This window comes from Psittacula echo (assembly GCF_963264785.1).
Source record: "Psittacula echo genome assembly, chromosome: 4".
In the NCBI taxonomy this organism is placed as follows: Eukaryota; Metazoa; Chordata; class Aves; order Psittaciformes; family Psittacidae; genus Psittacula; species Psittacula echo.
Genome location: NC_137738.1, coordinates 71,015,022 through 71,035,822, shown reverse-complemented (window position 1 = coordinate 71,035,822; position 20,801 = coordinate 71,015,022). Strand labels below are relative to the sequence as shown.

General features: G+C 40.8%; 1 protein-coding gene across 17 annotated transcripts in view; it reads right to left on the bottom strand.

Annotated features, from left to right (window-relative positions):
* The window catches only part of SYNCRIP (synaptotagmin binding cytoplasmic RNA interacting protein), a 39,296-nt gene extending 18,747 nt beyond the window's left edge, over positions 1 to 20,549 (bottom strand). For 16 of the 17 annotated variants that reach the window (XR_013956664.1, XR_013956665.1, XR_013956666.1 and 13 more), the window contains exons 1-10: positions 20,363 to 20,489; positions 18,658 to 18,817; positions 17,649 to 17,767; positions 17,355 to 17,462; positions 15,516 to 15,629; positions 15,248 to 15,424; positions 10,669 to 10,804; positions 9,597 to 9,802; positions 3,844 to 3,993; positions 2,446 to 2,567 (exon numbers count right to left, since the gene is read on the bottom strand). Coding sequence is in view for 2 of the 17 variants with exons in the window: in XM_080616414.1 (XP_080472540.1) it covers positions 2,446 to 2,567; positions 3,844 to 3,993; positions 9,597 to 9,802; positions 10,669 to 10,804; positions 15,248 to 15,424; positions 15,516 to 15,629; positions 17,355 to 17,462; positions 17,649 to 17,767; positions 18,658 to 18,805 (1,280 nt within the window). In the remaining 15 variants the exon portion in view is untranslated. Of the gene's footprint in view, positions 1 to 2,445; positions 2,568 to 3,843; positions 3,994 to 9,596; positions 9,803 to 10,668; positions 10,805 to 15,247; positions 15,425 to 15,515; positions 15,630 to 17,354; positions 17,463 to 17,648; positions 17,768 to 18,657; positions 18,818 to 20,362 lie in introns of all 17 variants that reach the window. The other variant, XM_080616415.1, reaches the window with a different exon arrangement.
* Between the last annotated feature and the right edge of the window lie 252 nt (positions 20,550 to 20,801).

The following is a 20,801-nucleotide window of genomic DNA, read 5'->3' as shown; positions in this document are numbered from 1 at the left end:
CATCCTAAGCACAGAATTTATACACAAATATAACTAAACTGGCTCTAAAAAAAGCCAGATTTCATGAAAGCATACTACTCAACTGCTGACACTGCTGTGACTTTATATGCAGCCTCTAACCAGGCCTCTCCTGTCAAGACTTTTTATTCCTTCTCTTCAAACTTGGGATGGAGACAATTTAGTAATCATCACAACCATTTTGCCCTTTTACATATTTAGGTTAGTTTTTTTCCTCACATAAAGTTTTACATGGCTAACAGAACTCAAACAGATGTGCTGAAGAGCAAAGAAGCTCACACAGATTAAGAACTACTCCTGACAGCCACAACATGTTTCAAACAGCAAATACATGGTATAAAATGCTCCTTACTGATTAAATAGTCACTTACATGCAAGCCAATAAAGTCACGAACTATACACTAATGTACAAATCAAACTGAATCTACAGTTACGTGGAAGTTTCCAGAAAAAGAATTTTTCACAACTGTAAAGGTACAACTTACAAATTATCTCTAAGATCTTAAGATGTGACTGTACACTTCCCAAGAAACTAGGATACAGACTTAACACACACATGTCCTATTCCCTCAACTTTTGGAACTAAAAAAAAAACAACAAACCAAAACCAAACAAACATGAACAACAGATCCAAAACTCCAAAAAGCCTAGAGTTTAATCTAACTAGCTGCTTTCCTACTGCCTTGACAGTTCAGAAAAACAAAGGAACATGGAGAATTGCCAAATGAAAGAACCAGCAAGCAGAACTGAACAAGTGGCATTACCATACCTCTGACTAGAAGAACAAGAGAGGCAACCCTACCTTACCTACCTCCACAAAATGAGACATGCACACATATTAAACAATAAAAGGGGCAGGGACGCAGATAACATACAGTGTATCAGTACTAAAAGTGACACATGCCAGAAAATTTTCAGTGTTATAAATGTATTATGCTATCCAGAAGTAATAAATCTGGATCTCAGATAATCTGCAGAGAACAGTTGGAGGGTAGGGGGGAGGGAAAATCACACAGCATTATAACTGATCCAAGTGCATTTTAAGAAAATCTTTCTTTTCATCACTGGAAATAGGCCATTATTAGATCCCAAATACCAAGCAGATCTTGAATACCAAGCCAGCAGAACTGTTTGTACACTGCAGTTTCTCCAACCAGAGACAACACAATCATGCAGACAACTGCTTCTGTTGAGAAGCAAACTGTGCAACTTCCAACAGCATTTTATGTTTTAATTAAATAAACAAGTATTTATGGTACTGTTGCCAAGATGCAAAATATACGGAAAGAGGGAAAAGGGAAAAAAGGGAAAAGGGAAAAGGGAAAAGGGAAAAGGGAAAAGGGAAAAGGGAAAAGGGAAAAGGGAAAAGGGAAAAGGGAAAAGGGAAAAGGGAAAAGGGAAAAGGGAAAAGGGAAAAGGGAAAAGGGAAAAGGGAAAAGGGAAAAGGGAAAAGGGAAAAGGGAAAAGGGAAAAGGAAGGAAGAAAGAAAGTTGTATCACCAAAAGACTTAAGCAGAACAGAAAAGGCCTGCCTGGCACAGAAGAGAAGTAAAGAGAAAAGAAATTCTCTTCTTACAGCAATACCAGATGCCCAAGGAAGAAGAACAAAAGGGCCAAGAAAGTTACAAGAACTATAAGTAGAGCAAACTTAACCAATTGCATGTGTACAGTAGGTCACCATGTGAGAGCTGCATTAATCTGGTAACCTCACTAGTCCGTCTTCTTGGATACTGCACAGCAGCACTAGCAGAAGTTATTTTTGGAAATAAGGTGGGGGAGGGAAGATGGTTAGGAAAGCTACAAGATATCCAAAAAGGAAAACACATGCGAATATTAAACAGAACACACAAGCAAGAAATTTCCCCCCCACCCACTTTTTGTTTTGTTTTGGTTTTTTTGGGTTTTTTGGGTTTGTTTTTTTTTTTTTTCTTGCAGCATTCAGCTTTTTTCAGTGCAAGATATCTGTTAGTATGACTTTAACACCTTCATGAGCAGATCTATCTTCTGGAAGTGGCAAATGAAGAATTTCAGGATCATCCTTTCAGTGGATGCTTTGCTAAACAGGAAGGTCTATATCAGTACTGCTAAGCCTGCTGGGAGGAGCACATGTTGCTAAATTCATTCAAGTGACATGTTAGTATAGAAGTATGTGGAATTTTAAAGTGAGAAGTGTGCACGTTTCATGACCTTCAAACATTTCTTCTGGCATTTTCACATTCAATGAGTGGAGAACACCAGTACCTGAACTCTCACCAACACCACTACTACATCTTAAGTAAAATGCAAACAACTTAAATGAATCCAACATTTTCAGAGAAGCCAGAAAACCTACACACACTACAGTATACCTACTAACATACCAAGTTCCAATTCGGTAGGAGTGTACATGTCTTTCAGAAGTAATACATGTGCATGCATTTACACTTACATCTGATTTTTAGCCGCTTGTCTCTGAGCTTTCCGTTCTTTCCTTTTTTGATCTGGTGGCTTAGCAAAAACAATTTCAATGTTTTCTCCCTCTAAATCTTTGCCATTCATTTCTTCCATTGCCTGAGGGAATTAACCAGACTTTAAATATACTTCTATGCATATCTGAAGTTATTAATTTTATTTTATCGTTTAGAGTACTCATTGTAAAATCTGTTGTCCAGAACTAAAATAACAATATAAAGAAATAATCAGACAGCATAGTATTATGGGCTCCAGAGTTATGCATCTGCTCTAAACTTAGCTCTGAATCCCAGGACTGCAAGCGTCAGTTTAGAAATCTTCCACTCAGAACTGTAAATGGGCTTCAATCTCTGCAAGCTCTTTCAATTAATGAAGTGACAGTTCTGAAAGTATAGACTTTGCAATAAAGGAATAAATTTCTAATGTCAGCAGACACACAAACACTACTAGAGCTAGAGATCAGTATGTGGCTTTATTATTTTACCAGTAATAAGTGTTTCTTTCTTTTCAAACCAGAAGCCAAAAATTAGAATGTAACATCTCGTTCTTACAACAAAACCAACACAAAACTCCCCAAAACAAACAAAAAACCCACCCCATCACCACACACACACTTACAGTACCCATAGGCCCAGTAATTGCTACAAGTTAAATTCAAACAGGGGAATCCTAAAGATTCTACCACTTTAGGGAATCTACATAGCTAAGCCTTGATGTGATACATATACTATGAAAAGACTCTTTCCATCACCTTCCTAAGCAGCTACTTTAAGGCATCTGGATGAGTAAGAAAAACTGAATTCCCTTGTATCCTGCATCTTCTCACAGAACATAAATAAATACAGTATAGACAGGAGAGGAATTACACTTTCCCCTCCTAATGACAGATAACAGGAGGAAAAAAAAAAAAACCAAAACACCATGACCAGGCTAGCAAAATCCAGGAAAGACAATTAATCAACTGTCCAGCACCTCTCATCAAAAAGAAAAAGGTACTTATTCCACACCATAGAAAAGAAGTCATTCTGTTCCTGGAAGATAAAAAGATTACATATGATTTTATCACCTGCCCTAGAGAAACTGCTTTAGATTCTACCAATAATTTGGTGAAAAGAATCACTCAACTTCTGGCACTTCAGTTTTGAATAACAGCACAAGTGATTCTCTTTGATACACATCAGCAGAATTACTTAGAATAGGTGCATTTAAGATCCACTTTTCAAGCTAGCAACTGTGTCTTTCTAGGAGACACCCAGAGAGGACAAAGTTTTCAATGCTAATGCGTTACCATTTCTCCAGACAGCTTGTTCTGAAGTATACAGCTTCTAAATGTTATGTTTAGTAAATACCTACACACAGAGTCCTCTCTACTTACCTTTACAGCACCATCCCGTTCATCAAAATGAATGAAAGCATAGTCTTTTAGCTTCTTCACTCGCTCTAGCTTTCCAAATTGACTGAAGGCCTTTTCTAGTATCTCCTCTGTTACAGTATTGGCAAGGTTGCGTACAAACAAAACTTTTACCTAAAAAAGAAACAAAAGCAAACAAACGAAAAAATCACTTAGAAGCATGACCTAATGCCAGAACACAAAGTTTTGCAAGTCACTGCTATAAGCAGTACTGAACACATTATTACATTTTATGTACAGCACTTTATATACATATACATGAACGTGTATTTATATATTCATACAGCAAGAGTTAGCTCCAAAATTCCCTGATTGGTAGGAATATTCCATCTATTTTCAAACATGATTACATAAGTATTAGTATCCTGAAAGTCAATCCGATTTGTGTCAGTGTTAAAAAGAATCCCAGCAGCAGTAATTTTCAACTCAGAACACTTCTAAACTTGAAAGAAGGCAACCAGAATTGGTTACACACAGAACAGTTAACTTATCAAAACATTTCACTCTTTAGGCAGATTTTTTCCTCAGGTATTTGCAGAAAGAACAGTCATCGTTGTAGTATCTAGGTCAGAGGTGACAAGCCTGCAGCTCTCAAGCTGCTTAACTTGTGGCTCCTACACTATAGCTACAGATACCTAGCATCAGGACTGTCCTTGCTTGAGGAGTGTTCAGTGACCTGAAGGCACAGCTAGAAGAGGGAACGCAGACAGAAGGGGATACTAAGGCTGACATTGCCAAGTCACCCTTGGACTTTCTCATGAGTCAAACTGTGTCCTTCCTTTGAGGAGCAGCCACCTCCAAATAACTCTGGAGGTTTACTCCCTTCCCCAGGTCTTTAAAGCATGCAATATATCTAGTTCTTCAGCTACACAAAGACTGCTATGGCAGTAAGGTCCGAGAGGCTGGTAGTTTTTCCAGCTATTGATACATGCCCTGTTAACTGCCTGACAGTGACTAAAATCATCTATATAAACTTTCATCAACCACCACCATGATAAAAAGTACAGAGCCGTCTGACATTTCTGTCTATTTCATACAGCAGACACTGTACACTGGACATCAGGAATCACATTTATTAGTGACCTGTTAGTATTCAAAGACTCATTCTTGTGTTCACACTGAGGTTGCATTAAATGACTGTACACTAGCACTAGTACATTTACACGATGTCATCTATGGGTTCTCACAATTTACAGGTTTTTAGCTAGTGGGGAGAATCCCTTCCGTACACTGCCACCGTGCTGTGACAATCTTTGGCAGTGGGAGGCGATTACAACGCTCACAGTCCTACATTCCTACACTGCAGCTGCACAACAGCAAAGATCTGCAACTTCTACTCACATGCCCTCCACTACTAATGGTTTCAAATTAGCTGATGACAAGGGAGCGTTGTACGTGGCAGCACTGACTTCCTATTCCTAACCCTGAAGGTCAACACAAATATCACCACACAGGATGTGAAAGGACTAAAGAAAGCTTGCCTTGACTTTTTAAGCAGAGATGTACTCTCTGCTCCCACCATATACAGGAACTCAATAATCCTAGACATCCTTTTAATAAGAATTACTATGTAATTAAGTTACAAACAGGAGACACTTCTGTAAGTCTTCATCTCACTCGCTAGCTGAACTAGGATGGGATGCAGAGTTTCAAAGGGACACTACAGATTATGAATCTGACCCAGTGTATCAACTTTTATCTTTGGTAATAGTTGCTGATTCTCAGGAGATAATAAAAATCATAGCTAGCTCCACCAGGAAACCTGCTTCCTATCCTTTGTTAAGATCCTCCTACATGCCTTGATGGCAAGGACACTTATTTCTTTGTAAGGCATATGTAGTAATAATTTTTAATAAACTGTCCTAATAACTACCTTATAACATCAAAATTAATTACATTTTGTGATGTAATCAATGGTTTTAAAACCTGGTAACTTTCAAACAACTCTTCCTTATTCATAAGTAACCTTAAGTTGCCTTCACTAATAAATCCACAATGACTGACAGTGTCAGACATAACTAAAAACCTCAAAAATCATCACTTTTTTGTTACAAAATACACGAATACAACATTTTTTAAGGAAGTGAAAAGCAACTAATAACAATTTTTTCCAGTGTAGATAAACCATTAACCTCTAACAGCTAATTTTTTTTCCAACATCTTCGGTAATGTTACACATTAGAAGTGTAGGGGAACCAGTTAAAGATTATGTCCAAAGCTAGGAGGCAGGTAAAAGCATAGGTTAAGAGAAAGATGAACTCATTTTTATTTCACTTCAGCTATCTAAAGATGGAAGGGCAAGAGTGAAAATAAGCCCTTTTCATTAAGCCTCATATATCATAACACCAAGGAACCACAAACAGACATCCAACAAGCAATATATGACAAAATGCTGTTGCTGGGTAAGGGCAGAACTCACTTTTAAACCTGTTTAAGATTAGACTACCCCCAAAACTTCTGCAATCTGCTCCTTTTTCTCCACATACCCACAACACAAAGACTTTAGATTTCATCACCACATTCTGCAAGGGTTACTAGCTCTGTCTCCTGTCCTGTAATCCACCAGGCAACCACAAGCATAAGACTTTATCTAGCGGCTTAACCTGCCGCTCCAGAACATCCTATGTTGCCTCAGCCATGCTAGAGAAATCAAGTAAAACATGAAAAATTTTATCTGCAGGCATAAGAGCACCAAAATAACACTTGGGAAAAATTAAGTTAAACACAGCTCCAGAAGTTAGAACAAAGTATTAAACCAACTTTACTTTGTTCTACAAGCACTAACCTCCTGTAGCACATATGTCTAGCTTCGGAATCTAGCCTTCTACCTCATCACACTTAAGGTACTTCCTATTTAAGTTAACAGCCCATTTAAATTTATGTATGTATGCATCCCTACATTACTCCCCACAATATTTAAGTCTGGAGGAGAAAGGAAAAAAGGCTTGAGTAAACATTTCACAACTTTAAATTAGTAGGTGTCCATATACTGATGAAATGACACGCTGCTTCTACGACAGAACGCTGTTCACCTGGTTACAAAGGTGATTTTTTCTTCTTAGAATCACAGAATGGTTTGGGTTGGAAATGACCTTAAGACCATCTAGTTCCAACTCCATCCCCCCCCGCCACAGGCAGGTACGCCTCACCCTAGACCGTGTCACTCAAGGCTCTGTCCAACCCGGCCTTGAACACTGCCAGCAAAGGAGCATTTACAACTTCTTTGGGCAACCTCTTCCAGTGCCTCACCACCCTCACAGTAAAGAACTTTTTCCTTATATCTAACCTTAACTTCCCCTGTTCAAGTTTAAACCCATTCCCCCTTGTCCTGCTGCTACAGTCCCTGAAGAAGAGTCCCTCTCCAGTATCCTTATAGAGCCCCTTCAGATATTAGAAGGCTGCTATGAGGTCTCTCCACGCAGCCTTCTCTTCTCTATCTGAACAGCCCCAACTTTCTCAGCACATCTTCATACAGGAGGTGCTCCAGTCCTCTTAGCATCCCCATGGCCCTCCTATGGACTTGCTCCAACAGTTCCATGTCCTTCTTCTGTTGAGGACACCAGAACTGTACACAATACACCAAGTGGGTTTTCACGACAGTAGAGCAGAGGGGCAGGATCACCTCCTTAGACCTGCTGGTCACGCTCCTTTTGATGCAGCCCAGGATATGGTTGGCTTTCTGGGCTGCGAGCGCACACTGTTGGCTCATGTTCAGCTTCTCATTGACCTATGAGAACAAATCCCATAGTTTATTCTTATGGACTTGCTCTTCCAGGAGTCCTTACAAGAATACGGCTGATCAGATGATTATTCTGATAAAAGTAACCTACTCCTATTTACAGTGTTCCCTCCAGAGCTTTCTACCACAGGAATGTGTAAGACGACAAGGATCAACAGCCCTCCCTTTGCTCCCAACTGACAGTACTCAGAAGCAATGACAGCCAACCTGCAGCTCCCATCTATAAGATTACAAGACTGCAGCTGCAGCTCTGCTACTCTTAGGACAAAGACAGCAATAAAAAACAAACAGTAAACCTAACACTTCTAGAAGCACCAGATGTGGTCAGTATCTCAAAACGCACAGTAAGTGGGCATGCAAGACTAGAGACTTTGCTTGCTGCAAGAATACACTAAGGGACAGAGCCAGCAAGAAAGACAATACTCATCTCAACTTCTACCTTCAGACAGAGGCTAGATGCTCCCTACCTTTTCAATTTATTCATTCACATAGTCTCACTCTTTCATACATCTTCAACCCAAGCTCCACATCCTATCTTTGGTATACTTCACTAGAAATTTACAAGTTCATTTTCTGCACATTTTCCACATTTACATTTCTTCAATTTTCATGTCCTATTTCAAACATAAAACAATACAAAGCATTAACTCAAAAACCTGTATATTAAATACAGCAAACCATTATCAAGTTTTAATGTCTTTAGTCTTTCACTCCCCACATCTGTAAACTTACTCAGAAAACATACCTGATTATGTCCTCTATCACTTCCTACTCATCTATTTAGTCATGTCAGCAGACGTTCCTGCTTATTCAAACATTTTGATGGATTAGGTCTCTTCTCTTTTGAGCCAAAAAACTGAACAGATAGATAGGCTGCTATATTTAGGACACACCACCTTCAGCAAATTTTACGCGCAAGACTTTTCCCCACTGCTGATAGTCTATGATGCCAGGCAAGGAAAATAAGGTCAGCAGATAGGGTAGTCCAAAAGCTTCTGTAACATGTGTATTACAAAAGCAGCTTTTTTTTTTTCCCTAGAATGAGCCCCCACCCCAACCCTTTTCCCTTATGGCTCACCAAAGAGGAGATCCCAGCCAAGCTATCTTACTAGGTCCATCAAAGTAGGACTCCAGCAAGTGACGTGTCTCAGATGAGAGTAAAAGCACAGACAAAAAGCAAGCTAAGAGAAAGAGATAAGGATATGGGCTAGCTAGGAGTTTCCATTAAACAACTCAACTACACAACATAACCGAAAAGACAGGGATGGGTATTATCTGATGGGGGAAAAAAAATAAATTAAAAAATCACGTAATTAGTTTCCAGCAAAATACCATCCCCACACATATGCACACATACATACACACATACAAAAATCAGCTACAATGTACTTTGAAGAGTTAATGATCCAGACTTCAATTTCAATGAAATACTCAAAATCCGAAATATTACTAGTCTTGGTATTTTAAGGAATTACCCCCTCCCCCAAACTAAAAGATTGAGTTCAAAATACAAAGCAATTGCATAATTTCTCACAAGCAACCCCTAAAGGCAGCTTTGAATATATGTTTGTGCATCTTACTGACATGTCCCAGTTCTAATGAGGTAAGCAAAGTTTCAGGTTTAAAAAGAACTGAAGCATGTTCTGTGATCATATCCAGATCTCTGTCCATCCACATATTAAGCTACAAAATCATTCTAAGTTTCAGAGTCACCACCACTTCCAGATGAGAAATTAAGTCCATCACCTTCTGTGTCATTTTGGAAAAAATAATGTTCAATACTCAGCTTTGGGAGCATAAAATAACATCAGTGAAGGGTTTTTAAATTCACATCAATTCTAAAGTGTATTCATATTTTTATCAGCTCACCTACAACACCTCTCAAGAAGGATGAAAGATGCTATTTAAACTTAGAATCATGTACTTATTTTGGAACAAGGCACTTCAAGTATATTATGTTCCCTTACAGCTTTATTACCTTTGCCATGACTTCAGGATCTGGGTCTTCTATAGGGTCAGCCCATTCCACTGTTACAACATTTCCCCAGACTTTCACTTTGCCACTCATTAACCTGCGTCTGGCCTGAGCAGCAGTTTTGTGATCTTCATATTCAAGGAAACAGAAACCCCGGTTCTTTTTCTTGTCATCAGGCTGGTGATATAATATGACATCTGTAAGACCCTCTGAAATTAAGCAAAATATTTGTTATGGCTTCAATCCATGCATTTTTATTACAAAGCAGGGATCGTCCTTCTGGTAAATACACATCTGACAAGCGGTTCCAGAAAAGGCATGAACACAGTAGACTTTTGAGACCACATACATAATAAAGTTTCCCTATCACAAAGACTGACATTTTCAAAGAAAGACATTAGACTATCCCGAGTCAAATTCCATTTTTATTAAGTGAAGAAAACTTAATGGCTATGAAAGAGTACCCTTCCTCTAACTGAATGGAGGAGAGATAAGGGCAGCCAAAAGTTGTGCTTTCTCAGTTCTCCTCTCAAACCCCTAAGTCACACCACTTAGTGGCATGTGTTTTTCTATGGATGTCTAAATAACAAGAGACCAAATCTGTGTGATTTTAAGACATCCAGAAAGTTTCAGTGCTGCTCCAATGAACCCAAAGTATCTAATTCAGTAGCAGAGAGAGACATCAAGTGTTTCCTTCGACAGCTTTTATCAAAGGGTTGCTTTTCAAATCACTAAGAACTCTGAAGCACAGAACTAGTTACATTGTCCAACCTGCTTCAGTTTTGCCTTGAAAGTTTTAAAGTATCTATTAGTATTAAATTTTTTTTTTTTTCTTTTTAACATTATCCTCTTATTTTCTAGGTAAAGCTTGCAACCACACATCTAGCCTTACCACAAATAATTTCAGCCCTCAGCACAACACCAGGTTAATAAACCCCAAACCCCTAGGAAGTAGGACAAATGCCAAGTGGTCTTCATTTGGATTCATCATCAGCCAAAAAACATGGTGAAGAGAGTTCATCACCGACGATGTTTGACATCTTTCCAGCTCTACAAAACATAGTTATTGACTTACCTGTTACTTTGCTGAATTCTTCAACGATCTGCTCCTTAGTTTTACTCTTAGGAATAGAACCAACAAAAAGCCTATTATTGGCAACAGAGATGCATACACCAATGTGTTTTCCAGAACGAATTTCATGGTTGTTATACTGAAAGAAAAATAATTGGACAATCATCACTTACATATAATTTTCACTCCTCTCCAACATCAGCATGCCGAATATTTCACTTCTGTAAATACAGCATTGAGCAATATATTAAATTCTTTGGAGCTTAACACAATCTTACAATGCATATTCAACTGTTCTGAAGTATATCCATGTTCTCTTAATATATTTCCACAGTTTCAGCTAGCAATTATTCTTCCCTTCTTTTTAATCCTCTTTCTTAAGACATGTTATTTTAGACACCTTTTCAGGTAGAACCGTGACAGATAAATCTCAGTCCAAGTCATCAAGGTCAAGGCTTCTACCCTCACAATAGTACAAAAAAAAAGGCAAGTTCCTCTACAGATTTTACATATGAATTCTTGATTTGACCCAAGTTACAGTCAGATCCCCTAAAGTTTATTAACAAAAGAAGACCCATGATCAGGTCTTCTCCATAAAATGTGCAAGAGCAATTGGCAAATACTTTCCAAAGCACAGACACATGGATTGCACATATAAAGACAGTAAACAGCAAGAACCACCTTGTACTGACTTGAAATCCTAAGACTTCAGTTCATATGCTTCTCCAATAACAAATTGTTTAGAAGACACCCTGAACAAGTCAGCAGTTTAAGGAAAAAGAAGTATTACTGTAGACATCTGTTGACAAAAAATGCCTTTCATTGAGATGCAGACACAGACATGCATCATCCAAATAAGCAGCAGGGAGGTCAACTGGTGGTACATCAACCCCTTTCCAACTGGAAGCCCTGCAACAGATAGTTCTTTAGCTAGCAAAATATATTTTGTGGTCAACATCTTATTGACAAGTAGCAGGACAACTTTTTAAAGTTTAATCTAGCTATTTATTCTAGAAGTTATTTGGTGTTTGGTCGTAAATCTTCCTGCATAAGCAAGTTGTCCCACAATCCCTCTTGTTTTGGGCACTAAAATCAGGGTGAAGATGCTTATGTTTATCTTGTGCAAACAAAAACTACATTACTGAAAATTTTCAAAGCTACTGAAAGCAAAGTGAGCTAAAAGGAGAACAGTACATGTGAAAAGGACCTGGAGTGGCATCTTCCCAACCAATTATGTATCAAAACACAGAAGTCTTCTACTGTATCCTACTATCTCGGTATCTGTTGCCCATGTGGCAGAGGAATAGTTGATTTTAAAGTAGGAAACAGCTGCACAGAAAGACTGTATATATGTATTATGATCACTAGTAAACACACTTAAATACATTAATGAAAAGACATATTACAGTAGGTCATAACAATCCTTTAAAGAAAACACCTTTAAAGCAGCTGACAGTTTACAAGTCTGGAAAAAAGACTCAAACTTATTCTTCATTAACCAAGTATACATTAGGAAGCATCTGTTTTAATGAGAGAGTAGTCAAACACTGGAACAGGCTTCCTAGAGAGGTGGTTGATGCCCCAAGCCTGTCAGCATTTGGACAAGGCCCTTAATAATAATACTTTAACTTTCAGTCAGCCCTGAAGTGGTCAGGCAGTGGGACTAGATGACTATTGCTGGTCCCTTCCAACTTAAACACTCTATTTTATATGGATAGTAGAAGATATTACCCACTGTTCCTGTTGAAGTCTAAAAGCTACACATTTAATCCAAAACAGGCCCCCCATAAAATTCATGGCAACGAAGTACTATTTTACATTAAAAAAAATAAAATACTCTACCATATTGCAATTCCACAATGACAATAATTTCTAGTATTTTTTTTCCATACTATCATACATTAACTACCACAAAAGCAGCTTTGAATTAGGTGCTCTAGAATAGAAAGTTGGTGCTTTTTAGGTAAATAGTTTACATACCATCTGTAAACTTAGATACGACATGAACAGGCTCAAATCATGATCTGTGTCAAGTGCCAAAACAGTCAGGCTACCAAATTAGCTATGTCAGCATACTGCTTCCCCCTCCTGTCACCACTGAATCAATGCCCAAAGTTAGTAACAGAGATATTACTACCCTCTAGATGCTACTACCGTTTTTTTTTTTTTTTATTCTTAAGTTCTACAGGAACCTACTCAAAAACAAGTCAAAGTATGCATAGCCCATCTTCTCACTTAAACTTTCACCAGCAAATTTAACTTACTTCCAGCAGCAAATGACAAGTTGTACTGCTATACACTGCTGGCAAGCTGCTTAAGAAGCATATTTGCATAACCCACCTGTACCTGCACTTTGATCAAGCTCACACTTGCTCTAGTCAAAAATACGCGGTAACCTAATATAGTTTTCAGTACATTTTCAAACAGGCTTCACCTCTAGTATTTATCCTGTACCTATCACTTAAATATTTTGAAAAATTGGTATCTAACAACTTCACATGAAATAGGGTTGAGAATTGAAGATGTGTGCAAAAGAACATAACCAGAACTATAATGCTCATATAACAGCATAAAACATAAGGTAAACACAAACATGTTAACAGGGAAAAAATGCCTGGGGTTAAAAAAAGTGACATCAGACTTCTGATGGTCAGTGCTTGTGTGAACATTTGAGATGCTGTTTCTACTTAACCAGAGAGGGTAACCACAATGGATTAAGTACTGAACATAAAAATAACTACTGCTCATATCTGTAAGTCTTCTCAGTATCAGAAGGGAAATAACAGAACCCATCCTGTCCCAGAAATCCAGAAAGCTGGGAAACAAGTTGTATATCAGAAGATTACAAGTAGGATAAAAAGAACACCACCTGTCAATGTACCAGGTTATTATAAATGGAACCATGGGTTCCACATTTTCAAGAGCCTTTCAGCAGCCTCTCCCATGCATAGGTAACTAATAAAAGTATTAAGTTTATGATTTTCAACTGAGCTCTACAGCCATATTTTGCTAATACCCCTGCAAGTCACTTTTCAATAACTTGGAAGACTTAAAATACACCTAACTAGCCAGCTAACTACGGATGGAACCATTCAAAAACTGACAAATGCCATAGTTTCTAATTTAAAACTAACTCTGCCCTCAGAGAAGTTAGCATAAAGGCTGAAAATCTGCCCCATCAATTGCAACACTTTTCAACTACTATTCTCAGTTGCTGTTTAACTGAAAAGCAGAACACAACGCACCTTCTTCCTGCAGATCACACATCAGATGTAAAGGGACACCAACTACCTCTTTCCCTTCTATCATTTAGTGGAAGACTGAAGCCAGGAATGTTACTTTTTTGGAAACACAACCTGAATGATTTTTCAGAGAATGCTGCTTTTAAGCAAAATCAAAGTAAACAAAGAAAAATTTCTTTTTGTTCATTTATTGGGTGTCTCTGAGAACATATGTTATTTAATTCACAGCTTTGCTAAGTCATGTGCATAGCTCTCTTGAGAGAGTTCATACACAATATAAATGGCTAGGCTGACAATGGAAGAGGTATATGCAGTTACCCTCACTATATCTGAACGACACACAGGAACACCAACCACTCTTATTTGAAAAGCTAAACAGCATATACCAGATATTTCTGTACTGCCATTTCTGTACTTGTTTAAAACACATTCCCACCTTCAGCTCCACCAACTTACATTAATACATGTTGACAGAGTGTCTTAATGGTTTAACATGTATGTTATTACAAAACAAGAAATTGTAACTCTACTATATTAATTAATGCAGTTATCAGTACACCTCAGAATGAGTATGGTTAGCACTCGAGGGGCATATCGCACAGTGATCTTGACCATATCAATGTAGTAGTAGCTAGCTCAAGAAATTCAAATTCAACTTAACTAGGAAAACAAAAGAGCACTGTGAGGATCAGGGTGGTGTTTCTTTTTCCTCTCCTTTTTAGTGATGGATACTTCATGCGTGAAACCTGAGAAGCTTATAAAGAGTTTGATCTAAGGAATCAGATACTATTTCATACCTCCGTGCAAAACAGAGGAAATGCTTTTTAACCTGGCAGGATATATGATTTTTTCCAGTCAGGTGCAGCAAACAGAACAGACCTTAACACTTGGGAGTGGATCATTTCCCATGTAAAGTGTCTTATGAAATGCTCCTACTTTTGGAAGCCTTTTCCCAGTGCGGGCCCCCTGCCAGTGTACAAGCAAATCAGAAGTCACAGCCAACCTGACCAACTCTTCTCTTGGAGCCAGGCAACCCAAACACCACTTCTCTCCAAAATTCACTCAGGTGCAGAAACCTCAGAAGTCACTACTGCTACTGCAACTTCTGTTAATAATAAAGACTCATCTAACTGGACCAAACAGAAGTCCACTAGCTTACTCACATCTTCCCCACCCCCCACACCCCCCCATGCCTAATACAGCTGGTAAAACCAAAACACCTAGTGGACTTTTAAGGGATCTAACGACAGTTTCACCTTAAGAATGTAAGCATCAGGACAAACTGCTCATAAGCCAGAGCGTTCTTCAGGAAAAAAAAAAATCCACATAAGAGAACTTACCAATTTAACAGCTTCCTGAGCTGCCTCTTTAGTACAAAAAGTGACAAAAGCATATCCTCTGTTTAGACCAGTTAGTGGATCCATCATTAAGCGGAGATCCCATATAGGGCCAGCTTTCTCAAATAATGGAACAAGTTCATCTTCAAACAAGTCTCTTGGAATCTTGCCCACAAATATCTACAACAGGCATACAGAGTGGTGTTTATAAAAAAAAAACAACAAACTTCCAATGAGTAAGACTACATCTACATAAATATCTCCTTCTTACCTCTGTACCAACAGAAGGTTGCTGTCCTGAATATACAGATTCTGGAGGAGGTCCACCATACTTCCTCTGTCCAGTAGTCACATCAAGAGTGTAGCCAGTTCTCTCCAACAGTGCCTTCAAGTAACAAACTTAAAATTTTAAAATCATATACAAATTGAGCTAGTTTAGATGCACTTCATTCACAAACAGACATGCTTGTAATTCCTCTTAAACTGTACTGCTTTGAAACTCCCACAGGCAAACAAGCCCACTGCTAGTACTTTGACAAGTAACTTGCAACAATTACTACAACTATCAGATAAAGAAACACTGCTAGGAAATAGAGATTCCCATAAAGTTTTCCACAATTCCTTCATTTTCCTACAAAAAGGAAAAAAGTAAGGACAAGAAATAGAATAGCAAGCTTTCCTTTAATTAAAAAGATCGGAGTCTGAGCCATTTCTTGTTTTGGCATGTCCAATCCTGCAAACTTTTATGCACAGGAGTTCCCTTCACTTAATGAGATTACTCATAAGTGTGAAGTTGAAGAACACATGTTTAAGTGCTTACACCCCTGTAACACTTTCCAGACTGCTTCAGGTATCCAACCACTGACGTGGTAGTACTACTTCCTTTCTCTCATCTTCCACCTTCCCTCCAAATTCTTTGTAGGCACATACAGCATCCCACCACAGATCCTCACTAGAATCACTGCATACAGTCACAGATAACACTACCAATGTAAATATTAGATGGAATTCCAACATACATATACAAACACACAATGAGAAACTCCTCTGAAATTAGTTTCTCTTAGTAATTTTGTCCAAAGACAAATCACCTCTACAAACACAGAAACAATGTATTAAGCCCATTTATAATCAAGAGTTTGCAACTTCACCACTGGAAAACTGCAAAGTTATTTTAACTGCTATAGCCACCAGCAGTAAAAACTATGCTACTTTAAGTTGGTTAACAAAGTCCACATAGTTTTATGTGGTAGTGGCAAAAACTGCATCAGGTTGTTTGGGTTTTTTTTAATTTTATAATTAATGGCATCCCAGCCTCAAAGTCAGGACAAAAAAAGATTTTCTAGTTATGCAAGCTACTTAGTTATTTGTAGTACACAGCACGCTCAATTTGCGCTTTACACATGGGAAGTTAAAGATTAAAGATTCTCTCACATTTTAAGACATCAACTAAGCATGCTTAGATGGTGTTCCTTCCCTTAAGCTTTAGTGAAGTTGCTAATCAGAGAATTTTTAATAAATCACAGTACGCCTAACCCTTGAGACAGGAGTCTCTTACTAGTAAAAGACTCAGTCCAAGAAATAATATATCCATTATTAAGGCAGTTTGGGGTACAGTGATTACATCATAAGGAGTTGGCTAAATCCTATATCCATTACAATGTTTTTTGCAGACATATGTGCTATCTCCTCCATACTGTGGAAATGCTTTAAGCCTGAACTGCAGAAAAAACAAACAAACAAGAAAGAACAAAAAAAAAAACAACCGGCAGCAGATGAAGTTATGCATTCTGAACTCAAAGAATTATGCTAGCACATTTCTCAAAACTTTTAACTGTGGACAAGTATAACTGTCTCAACTAAACTAAGCAAACTGTCAAATCCTTTTCACTTTTCTATACATTTGGTTCCAGTAATTAACAGCATATTAACTTTCCTCTTGAAGGGGAAGAAGTGCAAGGTAAAAATGCAAGTGACAGTTTTCAATAATTAAAAATAATCCAAAATAGCCTTTTTAAGAAAAACAGTTCTAAAAGAATAAAGGAACCTTTCGCAACAGCCTTGAAAAAACACAGACAAACAGTGTAACTTTTATCTTTTAGGCACATACCTTTATTTTTGCCTCATCTGGTCCTTTGCTAGAATCTGCCACCTTGGTCCCCTGTTTTTCCCTCTGCCTGTATGTCTTCATGACTCCACATAAAAAGGCACTTTTGTTCTGCAAAAGATACATTAATCTTCAGTTCTGAAAACACGACAAGCCAGAAATTAATTTTACCTTGAACTAGCACATCACTTGTATTACATATCACATACTGATCACTGAAGTGACCTAAGCAAACTTCTCGCCAGTCAACTAGCAGTTTAACCCTCAACAACTGTTTTCTAGATTGCTTAACATTACCTGAACATGTGAGAGATCACTGTCTTTAAACTGCTGAAGCACTGCCAATGCACCTTCTTCATTAAATTCCTTTAAAGCTTCAATAGCTCTTTCATCTAGGTCACTATGTGCAACTAGCCCTAGAGAAAAGGGGGAAAAAAAGATTATATTTGGGCAGCAATCTTAGTTTAACCAGATTTAACACATCTATCACATTTCAGTGACCCTTACTTCAATCACTGATTAATATAAGTTACTATACATAAGAAATCACTAGTTTTCTCTTAACAGTAAATATTTAAGTGTATTTAACCTTTTTTTAAATCAAAAGTGCCCACAAAGAATTAAAGATTCAGAGTAACAGTTACTACATTTACGTATTCATTTGACTTCTATGAAACCCAGATGTTACATGGGCCAAGTTTATTTTCAATATCCTGAAGCTGAATCCAGAAGGATCCATCAAAACCTGACTTAGCTTGCCTAGCAATAGTACCCTGATAAATTCTGAGAAAGCTTTTATAGAGACAAATAAACTGCAGCATTCAAAGCAACTACCACAATACAAAAGTCAAGGTTAAAAAATTCTAGCTATCACCACGTCTGAGAGAACCAATACAATAACCTTTCCATCCATGAGCCCAAATACTATGTCACGAATTATCATGCACATGAAGAGATGAATACCAAGGCTTCAGTTACTTGCAGTTACTTACAACTACTGTAAAAAATGCACCATGACAACATCACCTACTCCTCCTAAAAATCATCTGTTGCCCCTTACAGCTATTGTTATGGTCACCTGCATACTTCTTCTCATTCCTATCCCTCAGTCCAAGTGACCTGGCCCAAGACTTTTCTCTGAAAAATGCTGTGACAAATTAAAGCACTGAGTGAAAAACATCCACAGATTTTGGTAAGACTGCAGTTCCCATACTTTTGGAAACCACAAAAAGTTGCTATTTTAGCCTAAAGACAGCAAAGTCCAATAAAATACTGTATGTGTGGTTTTGCAAGTTTTACATCTTACCTGCAACGTAAATTTCATCTAGTTTTTCAGCAACTTTCTGTGGTAAACCAGCATCAAGCAATGTCTGGAAATGCTCAGAATGGGTAACTGCAGCAGAAGTATCCATGGGCTCTTCTGTACCATTCCCATTAACATGTTCAGTAGCCATGTTTCCAGGTATCTGTTCAAATGCAATGCATCATAATTAAGCTACAAATACCTTCAGACAGAACAATTCAAATGACAATATATGCAAAAGACCGCCCTATTCTTGGCAGAAGAATAGAACAAAAACCAAACCCCACAATCCAACAAACAAAAACAAATCCAACAAAAACAAACAAACGAACAAAAAAAAAAAGTAGGCCGCTTCCCTGATACTTTTTAGCTTTGGAGGACACACAAAATTCCTCAAAAGAAGCACTAACACAAAGGAAAGCCCTAAGACCACTGCCTAGCGGGGGTGGGGTAGCTTTCACTGCAGATTTTACACAACCTAGCCAGACACTCTGACTCACCTCCCTCTCTCTGTCTCTCTAACACACTCCCTAAGAGGCTCTGAATAAGTTAGAAAAGGAGCAAGAAGCCAATGGCGGGGGAGGGAGGAAGAGCAAACCTGCCACATGCAGCCGCCGCTACCGCGATACCGTCACTGACACTCGCTACTGCCTCCACCTCCCGCTGCAAACTCGCTGCCCGCCGGAGAGAGCCGCCTCTCCAGGGCCCAGGCGCGACCGGGATCCCTTCCCGCCTCCATGCCGGTGTCGACCGGGCAAGCGAGAGGAACAAAGCGCTCTTCCCAGTCCGCACCCACCCACGGTGGCGGCAGCAGCGGCAGCCGCCATGAGCCCGATGGAAACACGTGCTCTGCGCGTTCAGATGTCCTACAACTTCCTCCAGTGACCGACTTCCCCCCCTCCCCGCCACACTCCTGCAGGAGGAGCGGCTCCCCCCCACCCCAAGCCCCAGCCATTCCCCACCTCTCACCCTATTCCCCCCGGAGAACGGTTGCAACACCCCGGGCCCTATTTCACCAATTCGGCCGGGAGCTCGCGGCGCCTCCCGGCCCCGCCGCCGCCGCCACCCCCTCCCCCGGGCCACACTTCTCCCCGAAACAATGCAGGGGCCCGCCGCCAGCCCCGTCTCCCGGTCGGGAAACGCCGCTGCCCGCCTCCCACCGCCTCACGACGTGACTGGGGGCACGGGAGACCCGAGCGTCCCCCCTCCCTTCGCACATGCCGGTCATCGAGGTCGCGGGTCTCCCGACCCGGACCGGCCCAGCCCAGCCCCTCACGGGCAATGAATGGAGCAGCGGAGGCGGCAGGACAATGAGGAGAGAGCCACGCGCCCCACGCGGGGACTCCCCGCGTACCCCCGGCCGCCGCCGCCTCCCCAGCGCCGGCTAGCTGCCGGGCCTAGTGCGCGGGCACCGGCCCAGGCCGGCCGGCAGCCCCCCGCCCGACAGCGGCGGCCACGAAGGCAGCCAGCTCCTCCGCCCATCACGCAGCGCCTGGCAGCCGAGCCCCGGCCCGACAACCGCTGCAGGGCCCCAGCGAGTGCCTCCTGCCCCGCCCGCCAGCTCCCCTCCACCGTCTCAATCCTTCACAGCCGCCCGGCGCGGCCCTGCCCCGGCCCGCTCCCACCCCGCTCCGCGGGCAGCTGCTGCCGCTCCGAGCCGCGGCGAACCCGATCCCGCCTGCCTGCCCGCCGGCGCCCAGCGCCTGACCTGTCGCTGCGGGGGTGAAACGCCGTGCGAAGGGGCTCGGGGCGCGGCTAGCGGCTCGGCGTGCTGAGGAGCTGCCCCCCTTCTCCGCTCCCTCGGTGTGTCCGGACAGTGTGCTGGAGCTGGCGTAAAATGGCGGCCGCTCGAGCGCTCACGCCGCTGCTGGCACCAGCCCCAGCCCCTTCCACTCGGCTCGGGAAGGGGGGGGTGGGGGGGGTGACGGGGGGGGGAGTAAAGGAGGAGGCGCCGCGCGCGCTGGCGCAGCCCCAAACCCGGGGTCTCCCAGGCAGCTCCGCAAGGGTTATCGCCTCGCCCCGCCCGCCGGGGCCGCGCGCGCCCGCCACACCACGCCCTCCCGTCCCTCACGCGCTCTCCGCGTTCCATGCGGAGCGGCGCGCGCCGCCCTCATCCCGCCCGGGGTGGAGCGTCAGGCCGCAGGGGC